The 12,207-nt window shown below is 29.2% G+C and overlaps 1 protein-coding gene across 3 annotated transcripts; it reads right to left on the reverse strand.

Annotated features, from left to right (window-relative positions):
• Positions 1-5,212: 5,212 nt before the first annotated feature.
• Positions 5,213-11,569, reverse strand: LOC115722272 (3-oxo-Delta(4,5)-steroid 5-beta-reductase). 3 transcript variants are annotated; one of them, XM_061104103.1, is made up of 4 exons: positions 11,400-11,523; positions 8,175-8,384; positions 6,677-6,737; positions 5,213-6,580 (listed from the first exon to the last, which is right to left on the reverse strand). In XM_061104103.1, exons 3-4 carry the CDS (start codon positions 6,713-6,715, stop codon positions 5,450-5,452), a joined length of 1,170 nt encoding a protein of 389 aa, XP_060960086.1. In that variant the 5' UTR covers positions 6,716-6,737; positions 8,175-8,384; positions 11,400-11,523; the 3' UTR covers positions 5,213-5,449. The 3 variants fall into 3 exon arrangements, with proteins under 3 accessions (XP_060960086.1, XP_060960087.1, XP_030507296.2); XM_061104104.1 differs by having other exon boundaries at positions 8,175-8,379; positions 11,400-11,514; XM_030651436.2 differs by lacking the exon at positions 8,175-8,384 and having other exon boundaries at positions 11,400-11,569.
• Positions 11,570-12,207: the final 638 nt, after the last annotated feature.

A 12,207-nucleotide genomic window follows, 5' to 3' on the forward strand; every position in this document is an offset into this window, starting at 1 on the left:
TGTAAAAAATTAATTACATGTGTGTCTGATTTATTTCATATGTGTATGCAATAAATTATTTTAAATTTTATTTCCACAACATATAAATTATTCAAAATTTTCTCATTACCTATTACAACTACAATATATTATGCAAATAAAATAAAATGATTATGGTTTTCTTCTCGAACAATTTAATAAACATCATAATAAAATATTATTTCTGATTATTTTATATTTTAAATTGATTTATTTCTCCTAATGGTTATTATTTTGATTCAAATTACAATTTAATAAATGTGTGATAAGGGTTACAAGAAAAACATAGCGCAGATAAAAATACAAAATTTTAATACCGCATAAGAGAACTTAACAATGGGTACCAACAAACTGCACCAAACCATAAACATACACTATAAGAAATGTTACTTTTGCCAATATATTTTTGTGCTGACAAAAGTTGGTATTGCGCTGATAAAATAGAATTTACCTATGATGTGTTGGTAAAAGGGGGTTGGCAAATCAATGTTGGTATATTAGAACTTTTACCAGCATAAAATGAAAAGCGCTAGCAAAAAAGACTTTTCCCAGCGCGTAAATGTGCTGGTAAAAGTTAGATTTTAGCCACTGCAAATGTACGTTGGTAAAACTTTGATCTCTTTGCCAGCACGGTTTGCAAAATGCGCTGGTAAAAGTTACTTTTACCAGCGCAATAGCGAACTGTGCTGATAAAAGTGACATTTCTTGTAGTGATATATAAGGTACGTATGTTTTTCTCGTAAAAAATTAAGAAAACTAATTACAATTAATTTAACACATACCTTTAACTAGTTAATTACTATCAACATATTAAAAAAATAAAAAAAAATGTATGAAGTTCACAAGAAAAATTACCAAATTAATTGATTAAGACCAAATTAATAAAACTAATAATCACAATCATAAAGAAAAGAAAAAAAAACAAATAGTTGTAGAAAAATGAATGAATAAATAGCAACAAAATCATTGATGAGAATCCATTAATTAACCCTTTGGAAGGTACTTTATAGATACAAAACTATTGTTGACAAAATTCAATAATTTGACCAATTTACTTGTAACTTGTAATATAATATACAATAATTGTTGGTGACCCTTTCAAAAAAATTGAAATAAAAAAATTAATTGTTGGTGATCAATCTCATAAATTTTCAAAACTGTCAAAAACTTAAAAGTTACTAAATAGAATATGTTTGGTGCCATAATTAAAAATAATTTTAGTGAACACCATAATCATTGTTTGTTTGAAATTATTTTCATAGAACAATATTTTTAAAAACAAATAATTTTGTGAGAGAAATTTATTTTGTAAGCGGCATAAAAATTCAGTCTTTTCTTATTTCACTCAGCTGTTTTGTAATATCTCGTATTTAAAAACACAATTTTAAAAAAAAAAAATAGAAAATAATACCAAACAAATCCTAAAACTGTTACCAACTAATCTGCTATTTGAAATTAGTAACTAATAGTTACCTAACTATTGCTGACTAAATCAATATCTATTGGAAACCATTACTAACTCTTCTTAGTTATGGAATAAATAGTCTTCAAATTATTGGTGCTTAATTTAATTATATCTTCAAAACTATTAGTAACTCACATATACCAAACTGTTGATACAAATCTAATGCAGTTTAAAATCATTAGTAACTCATATAGTTACCAAATTTTTGGTGACCAATTGTTTTTTTTTTTTTTGAATGGTGGTGACCAATTTAAATTAATTACTAATTATTAAAAAATATATACAATTGGCATATAAGAATTTGGTTTTAAAAAGTTGCCATATTATAGACACTAATGAATATTTGTGCCCTCAATTTCATTACTCAAGTAATGATTAAGAATGTTATTAATTCTAATTATTGATTTTTTTTTTCAAGTAGAACCATTTTATTTATTTATTTTGAAAGAGGCATCAATTTCAAAATGTATAACTACTATTAGTAACACTAATTATAATTTTTTTTTTTGAAGGGAACACTAATTATCATTTTTTATATTGTCCTTAACATTGTACTCATGATATTTATATATATATTTATATATATATATATATATATTATTACTCACATATATAAATTTCACTTTTTAGAAACTTTGAAATTTAACAAAGTAAACAAATTATGTAGATGAAGATCCATATATAAATATTTGCATTAATTTGAACCTTTTTTTGTTTGAAAGCTAAGAAAGTAGTCAATTTAATAAGCAATAAATAAATGAAATTAAAACCAAAAGAAAAAATGCATAACATAACATGGGATATGAAAGGAGGGAATATTAATTAGATAAAACTAACTATTAAAAAAAGGGTTCAAAACCATATGCAATTGCATTCCAAGGTCAAACCAAATCAAAATTCAACCTTATGATATGTTCATGAACACCTGGTCATAAACATATAACAGATCGTGTTTGAGCTCCCTAACTCAATTTATTAATTATATTTATATATATATTAAAGAATAAATACTATTTTATATTCTCTATGTGTTTTGTAGAAGCTACTGATCGGACTATGTTCATGCTAAAAATTACTTTCAAGTTGATTATATAAAAAAATGTTAAAAATTGAGCTCAATGTCCTATTTCATTTGTACTATTTTAGAAAATACAATATCTGTTTTATTATTTAATAAAATAAAAAATTTAATCGATAACTTTTAAAATACAAGATTCAAAATAATATTAATCCTTTATTAAATGATAAATTCAGACCTCATATTTTACAAAATGTATTGCATTCAATTTCAGTCAAACAAAAATTTCAATACAGTTAACTTTAGAGTCATTGTTTGACCTAGATCTGAAACTACCATTGAAAAATTAAGCTTAGAGTATTAATACTACTTTGTTGATTCATTTTACAAAATATATTAAATTGTCATTTAACAAAATACAAGAATCAATAACATATTCATATGCCATCTCAGTTTGGGTTATTAGTGGAGGACTGTCGGTCTCTTTTATTCTCTTTGAATAATGTTTCTGTTTGTTTTGTTAATCGATCTGCAAATAGGGCTGCCCATAGTATTACTAGGGGGTCTTGTTTTTTGTCAGGTTGTACGTTTAATGAGCTTAATGCTCCTTCTACTTTGTGTGACATTGTTATGGCAGATGCCAGTTCATAATAAAATCATCCATTTTCAAAAAAAAAAAAATAACATATATTTTACCCTAATCACATCAACCAAATTAGTATTATTTTTTTCTCTCAATATTTATTTATAGTGAATCAATAATACTCCTACTACTGCTACTACTATTACTACTAACTAATTAATAATCAAACATGATTTCTTCTTTCTTCTTTATTTTTCTATAATATAATAAATGCAACTAACCCCATAACTGTAATAACTGAAATGGGTTTTTAAGGAATAAAGAAATAAGAGTCAAATTGCAATATGGGCAAGTGGGGAAAGATAGAGATGTGAAACATGGGAGAACACATGTGACATCACATGAATAATCTTATTATTGTTTGGTGTTTGGACCAAATAAGAATTGAGTTCATCATCAACAACAAATTAATATGGTCAACACTTATTGCCCTTTTTTATTTATTTATTTATTTATTTATTTTCATGTGCTCCCAATTTTAGTTATTATTATTATTATGAACACATCTCACCCTACATTTTAAATATATATATATATATAAAATATATTATTATTTTGAGTACTATCCTCTATTTTAGTTATGTATTATTTTTTATTTTTTATCTCTCATTTATCGAGATAAAGATGGAATATAAGGCAGAAAATGCATGCATTTGGGATGAAATTGTTGGTTTGAACAAATATAGTTATATAATTATAATGTTTCTCTATTACTTTTTGAATCGAATTTGTTTAATTAATTGCAAATTGGAATTAGTGATAATAAATGTATAATTAATTAATGTGTAGTCTAATTGAGTTGGCTTGCTTTAGTACATAGATATATGAATTTTTTGGTTTGGGAAGTGATCAACTTCTGAGTTATTATATTGTTAAAAAAAAAAAAAAAAAAAAAAAAAAAAAAAAACCTACTGAGTTATTGTTAACTAATTAAATTACATTATTTGTACTTTAGAAGAAAAAAAAAATTAGAAATTTCTTAATTTTATATTTATATAATATATAATTTTAAACATTTTGAATCAAATAAAAATATAATACAATCCGAAATTCGCACGATATAAATAGGTTTAAATTTACGCTATTTTCAGATTGACATGACTAATTATGACACTATGATAACCTATGTAAGAGTATACACTTTTAAATTTAATATATTTATTACATATAAATTATAATATTTAGTGAAATAGGACAAAAATATGATAAATTACTTAAATGTGTTATAAAAAAATTATAAGTATGTTAAACTTATTATACATATTAATAAGCTGAAATGTTAGCCAAAATTAAAGATGATTCTTAATATAAACGAGTTAACCAGGTCGGATCAAATTGAGTCAATTCGTTTTTTAACGGGTTAGGTTTAAGTTTTAGTTTTTGACACGATTGATAAATGAGTCAGATTTAAATTTAACATTTACTTATAATACGTAAGCATCGATCAACACGAAAACAACAAATTTCACACTAAAACTTTATATAACTTGTACAGTTAAGTTTGAAACTTTCTTTTTTTTTCAACAATGAGTAAGTTTGAAACTTATGGTTAGGATAAAGTAAAATCCTATAAAATTTGTAATTTTATCAAATGTAAAAGGCCCAATTGAGTTAAGCAGAAGAGGAAATTACACTCTATACCCTTTTTATATTGTTCTCTTTTATTTTTACCTTCTTTTTTAAAATCTATCATTTTTACCTCTTTTTTTTAAATATTGTACCAATTTTGCCTCTGTCACCTCAAGATACTCTCCATGTGATTCTCTTATGTAAGGGTATTTTAGGTACAATACATATAAAAAGAGGTATGTTTCAAATAAATATAAAATTAGAGGTAAATTTAATTAATTAATGAATACAAGAGGCATTTTTCAACTTATCCCTTAAAAGAATACAAAGCTTACTGAATAAATATAAGCCCATCAGTCCAACTTCATATCAGAGTATTTGTATGTCCCTAATTCATATTCTGAGAAAAACTTATAATCAAAGACAATTCAAATGGGCAATATTTTCTAAGTATTTGTACAAATTCTAATTTGGAAAAAATGGCATGAGAGGACACACATTTGAGTACAAAAGTAATTTATTTGTCACAACACTATTACAATTACAGTAATGCCTTTCCCATTTATTTCTCTGTTCAGCAGCCTTTATTTTCCAAAAAAAGAAAAAAAAAAAATCAATTTAGAACAACAACAATGAAAAACAGCAGATACACAACAAACATTTTTTCATACTAAATTAAAACCACCAATGGAACCCCACAAACAAACTCAAGAGATTGTTCAGCATTTTCAATTTTTCAAGGCACAATTTTGTATGCTTTCATCTTGTCAATCCAAGAGATGAAAGAGTTCCTTGAATTCCTGAAACCTAAAAAGCCATGTTCTTTACTCTTGTTCATGCTGTCCAACTGTGATACAGCACCCAACATCACATCAGCAAACCACCAATTACCCACCTCTTCTAACTTGGTGGGCTCTAGCTGATTCTCCTTCACAATCTCATCCCATAAAGCACCTTTGTCCTTCATCAACTCTGTCAACTTAAAACTCACACCCTCCTCGAATCCATGTTCTTCGATCCCAAACTGCTCGGCTAAAACTTTCCAGAAATGCTTCCATCTGAACACATCCCCGTTGTTACAGTTAAAAGCTTCGTTCTTTGCATATGGGTCCACTGCAGTCCATATTTGTTGTTCTGCGATCAAATCTGCATCTGAAGCCACTGAAAAACACTCCCAAGTCTCTTTGCTTCCAGGGAACTTTAGTGGACGCCCTTCATGCTTGCATATAGCCGCATACACACAAAGGGAGCCGATTAAGTTCATCAAGCTGTGCGGGGAAAAACCGAATATCACGTTGGGACGGTGCACAGACCACGTCAAGCCCTCCTTTTTCTCAACCTCTTTGTATAGGATGTCTTCCAAAGTGTAGTAGAAGTTTGGAACATTCAAACGGGGCATATCCTCCGTGAAAGGAGGTTCATGGAGCTCAATTGTACCAAGGGCCTCAAAAGGACCTACGTAATGTTTGGTCCCAGTTTGGAGGCAAATGTGGCTGAGATTTGGGGCATTTGGAATCAGCACTTGCAGCACATTGCGTAACATAGCACCATTAACTTCACAGTTCTCAACTTCAGTGGCTCGTTTGGCCCAAGTGACATAAAATATATGTGTAACATCGGTCAGTCCAGAGAGCTTTGTATTCGTGTCTTCAGGATCTGATACATCACACTGAATGTATTCAATAGGATGATCAGAATTCCAGTTCGGACGTGGGCGTCTCCCCACCCCATACACCTTCCAGGGGCCGCCAGGCGTGTCTGAGAGTGGGAGGATTTCGGCCAGGCTGTTGCCTACTATCCCAGTCACGCCAATCACCAAACCCACGCTCTGGTAGCTTCTGGGGGGTTCATCTTCTTCAAACTTTTTCTGTAAATGCATATTAAATTCATCAAAATCTCATATTTGGCTACAATAGGCGTCTCAGGCAGCATAACAAAGTGGAGACTGAAAATGGTAGTTTACCTTAGCAGCGCCAATAGCTCCAGCCCACCACCAGCTCATTTTCTAGAGCAAAACTTCAAACCTGAGGCATAAGAAGACTATATTAAAACTAAAGAAGGATATCATTACATATAAACTCGGGCACAAGATCAATTACATAAGGGATTTTATTAGGAGCATGTCTTGAAAATACAAGCAATATCATTCATTGAACAGGTTGAGGTGGGCATAATAAATTAATAATACTAAAAAAGACATGTTTAGAATCCTCACAACAGAACAATGTTTGAACAAATCATAAATCAAATGAAACTATTAAACGGATAATAGTATCTGTTTCGTAGGGAACCTGGTAAACCAAGATTTACAACCATGGATAGTGATCAGCATGCATATCAAATATATCAATCACAACAAGTGAAATTCATCAAGAATATACATGAGGGCAGAGTTGTTCATATTAACACCAAAAAAACCAATCCTTCTAAACCGATTGTTGGGGAAGCCCTTGCAATAGCTCATGGGACTATGGTGGATGAAGAACTACATTTCCATAAAGTCATTTTTCAAAATGACTCCCTCAATGCAATCCACTTCATGGATAGTAAAGAATAGTGATAATGTTCCTTTCAATCTTAAGGAACCTTGTCTTTGGTTCAATGAACTGGATACCTAGAAACTGTAACGGGGTAGCTCACAACATAGCCAAATGGACTAACTCTACTAATCAGTTTGGCAATACTATACCAAAAAACATAAATTGCTCTCTGCTGCAGGAACATACTGGTTTTGTAGGTGGAGGAGTTGCATCTGGTGTAGGGAATACTAAGTGGTTGAGTTAATTTATGTTATTTCTTTTCTGTTATCATTAGGTGGCTGTAATCTCTGATTTTATTTCTTAATGCATTCCATCCCCTGGTTTAGGGAGTCGAAACCTTTGCCAAACTAACAATATAAAATACTAAAATTTGCAAAATAATCTCACTTAATTTACTCGATAGGACCATGATGATCACAAAGTGTAAATCTATAGTCATTTTGCCACCATAATAGTTGTTTATGCTCACACAAGGTAATTAATTTATGGTCGTTTCTGCGACCATAACAAGTTCATTTTGCTAATAAAAATATCTAAACACATGTATAAAACTAAACGGTTAAAGCAACGAAGTATTAATCAATATTTAATGAGTTTCACATTTTCAAAATTTTGGAATTAATTAACCCATATGTGAAAGTATAATGAAATGGGCAAAACAATTACTTCACAATCCAAACACAAACCCCATTGATGCATACTTAAACAATCAAGAATTCAGGTTATAAAGTTAAACTAAACACTAGATTAAGGAACAATTGGGAATCTGAATCGAACAATGATGAATTGCATTACGTAATCAAATCCCACTAAGATAATCAACACAAATGAAAAATCTGCCCTTTTTTTCTTCCTTTCTTCGATCTTGAAGAAATTGAAATTGAAAAAAACAAACAATTAACAAAAAAAAAAAGTACTAACCTTAGCTAGAATCGAGTAGGATCTTGATGAGAAAGAGAAAAACTTTTTGGTTTCTCCTTGAGTATTTATATATATATACATATAAATATATATATGTGTGATTGGATGAAGATGATTTGTGCCAGAGATTTGTTTAGGAAACAAATGAGAGAGTTGTGTTGTGTTTGACAGCTTGAGAAATGAGAGAGAGGGTTTCTAACGTATTCTATTCTGCAAAAACGACATGTAATTATTCACAAAACGACATGTCGTATTTCTTCAATCGCAAAAAAGACCGTTTGGTTGGACAATTGTGGTGTGTGAAAGAAACGTGACTAACAGTAACAGAGTTTGACCGTTAAATTTCTTTTTCCTTTTTAAATAAAATAAAGAAGAGCATTGTTATTATTATTTAGCCATATTCTATTTTTTAAAATTATATGCCACTTGATATTAGTGACGTTAGATAGTTTTTCCTTTAAAGTTAGTTAAAATTATTGATTCCGACCTTTAGCAATTGTGTTTGCTTTTGCTAGGAGATATTCTTTTTTCATAAAATCATTGTTAGTGAATGTAACAAGTATGTTATCCAGATCTCCTTTCTTAAAGTGTCCTTAATCTATATACATCAATCACCCAATGTAGCTACATATAAATTAGTTGTGCATGCTCTTCAAATGAATAAACATGTTTGACTAGAAATTGTCTATTATTTTAGTATTTGGAATGCAAAATCCTTTAGCATGTACGACATTATTTAATTATCAATAATATTGGTCATTACTTGTAAAAAATATATATATATATAAAATAAAATAAAGGTGTCCTATAACTTATAATTAGAAGATTATATTTAAGGGGCCGTTTGGTATGCAGGTTTCATTTTATAGGAATAGGTTTAACATTGCTGGGAGAGTGATGAAGGGAATTATAAACTTAGGAAAACAACGTTAATGTGTTTTGTTACCTACAGTAATGTTATGATGATGCTTAGAATATGAAGATTACTTTGTTTGGTTGACATAGGAATGGAATGTGACAATTTTTTTTTTACAATAATGATTATTTTTTTAAAAAAAAAAATACTAATGATTTAAATTTTTTTTTCTTTTTTAAATGTTCAAAATAATTTTTATTTATTATTTTTCATATAATTTTATAAAAAAAATTAACAATAATAAATAATTGTAAAAAATAAAATATACATATATAAACAATTCTTGAACCATTTCCACCTCTCATCAGTTGAACCATCAAGAATTGGTTTAGGCTTTTTTAATAATAGCCCGTGAAGACGTAACAAAGCATTCAAAACAACATTAAATTGTCTACTCACTGTTTCACCCGAACATGTAAATTGTTGTCTCACAATTCTATTCTTAATGTCATGAGATATAATATGTAAAAATATAGCAACCATGTCTTCAACATCCATATTCTTTGTTCCCTTCAAACCCCCGATACTTCTAAGTTGGTGACATAAAATACCAAATGTTTTCCTATTCATGCGAGTATTTTCTATACAAGCTAAGTCACTAGCATGTATCATTCTAAAAAGATTTAGTTGACGTAATTGGTGCCTAATGAAAGAACTTTCAAGAAACATATTTCTACTTATTTGTCTCTAACAACAAATAATAATTATTTGGAGTATGAAAAGAAGTGCCATCTTATTTAACATCTCCATATATTGAAGTAAAATTGCTACAAATCTTTTTTTCTTTGCAACCAATGGAAGACAAATCACATCTGCATCAAGTTTTAAAATAGTAACTCACTTATATGCATTACCAACTATGTAAAGTAAAAAAGAAAAATCACAAAAAAAAAGAAAAAAATACATTCAAAGAAATTACAATCATCAATAAAAATCTCATAAACAAACGATCAATTTTGTTTGCATACTTGAATAGGACCAAACATTTCTAATTATGTTGAAACTCAAAGTTACAGCAACTTCCTTAAAAGCTACAATTTAGAGTAAACAACTTCATTAAAGAGAATAACGTTTTTCTTTTCTATCAATAAATGAGATAGGTTTCTTATTTATATCATAGTCAAGCAAAAAGATAATTAAAAGAATGAGTGATAAAGATGAGTAAAAGGGTGATGTACTTATTAAATAGAAGAACACAAGTGAAAAGAAAGAGTGCACTGAGTGAGCCAAGGAAACAACCGAAAAAGAGGGTGGTATAGATGTGTTAGGTTCCTTAAAGAGAATAGATAGAGAAAAAAAGAAAGTAAAGTCTGTAAAAAAAGAGTCCAATGAAAATGAAGAGAATAGAGAAAACGATTAATTAAGCATGACAGATGGGGTTCATCGATCTGGTGTAGGGGCATGTTTCTTCGAAGGGGTAATCTGCTAAAAATGAGTGTGGCACATATGGATGGGGTCAAACTAACCAAGTGATACAACATTATTCAAATATCCACGAACCATTTGTTAGATGGTTATTAACACCTCAAGAGCTATAAATGCAAAAAGAAAAAAAGAGTACTAACAAAGAAATAATACTAGTACATGCAAGAGATACACCATACACGATGGTCATCTTCCAACACTGTAATAAAAGTTAAAAGAATGGACACATGAGCATCATCACTAACCAATCTATAATAATGTTGGAAGATAATGTCAAAATGATCTCCTTATTACAAATGGCAATAATATATATCTAAAGACATTGAACTAAATGGTGAGTTTGGAAGATTTCAAGCCTAGATTCATAGGTCATAGCCATATATTTAATGCTTCCTTACAGTTTTTTTTTTCTTTTTTTTTTCTGAATAAACTTCTGGCTTAGGGGTTAATTGAAATTGAAATTGGTCCCCAAGCAAACCAGCCCAGGAAGCACCACACTTCCTAGCCCAATTGACAAGACATGAACTTTAAAAAATTCACACAATCTCGTGTTAAGAGATGGAAAAAATAAAGTTTTGAATCTTAAGATCGGGAAAACATGCATCTTCAGTCAGTCCCATCAAAGTTTTCATAAATTAATCTCATAGCAGGGGAGATCTATATCACTTGTTCGAATATACGTACGATGTTGCAGCTAAAGCATAACAATTCAATTCATGAAATTCACACAAACACAAATATATTCCACAAAACAAATCTTAGATTCAATTCAATAAACAATTATACCATCACAATTCAATGAAACAATCAACAAAAGCATCTCATCTAGAATCTTTCACTCCCAAAACCCTCGTCCCCAACCAGAAAATGAGAGAGAGAAATACCTGATTTAGCAAGAATTGGTTGATGGAAGGAAGGAGATGAAGAGCAGAGGCGGGTAGGCTAGGCTTGGTTGTTCTTCCAGTCGGGTGAGCTTTCCTGAGAAATGAAACTCTTGTGTTATTAAGAGGTGGATATTACCTCATTTTAAAATAAATATTACAATTAACGGTGACTATTTAATTGTGCAAAAGTTACAGATTGGATTCTGTGTTTTGTTAAATGACAAAATGGATCCTGTATTTTTTAAAATAGTAAAAATAGGACCCTGAGCTTAATTTTTGACAACTTTTTTTTAATACAACCAACTTGAAGACAATGCTTAATACGAACAGATACAAAAAATGTTAACAGTTTTGTCATAGTACTTTTAGATCGGATTATAATTAAACTTTATTTTGACAAAAAATCAATTTAGGGTCCTATTTGTACTATTTTAGAAAATACAGGGTCCATTTTGTCATTTGACAAAACACAGGATCTAATTGGTAACTTTTGTAAAACAGAAGGTCCAAAATGGTATTTACCCGCAAAATATACCGCATGTCTTTTTATTTTATTTTTTTTTTTGAAAATGTGTATACACGCTTACCAAATTAATTATTATTACTTTTTTTTTTTTGTTGTTTTTCTCTCAAAAGTTTTAAAAAAAATTCTAGTCACAGTAATAATTGTTTGAGCTTAAAAATTATATTGTTACAATCTACTCTTTGAGCTGATCATTTTAACATGTGATATTTTTTCACCGTCAACAAAAAAATACTAAAAATTAAAAGTAACTTTTAAGTTTCTTTTAAATTTAGTTAACAAAAA

This window comes from Cannabis sativa, chromosome 9, assembly GCF_029168945.1.
Source record: "Cannabis sativa cultivar Pink pepper isolate KNU-18-1 chromosome 9, ASM2916894v1, whole genome shotgun sequence".
NCBI lineage: Eukaryota > Viridiplantae > Streptophyta > Magnoliopsida > Rosales > Cannabaceae > Cannabis > Cannabis sativa.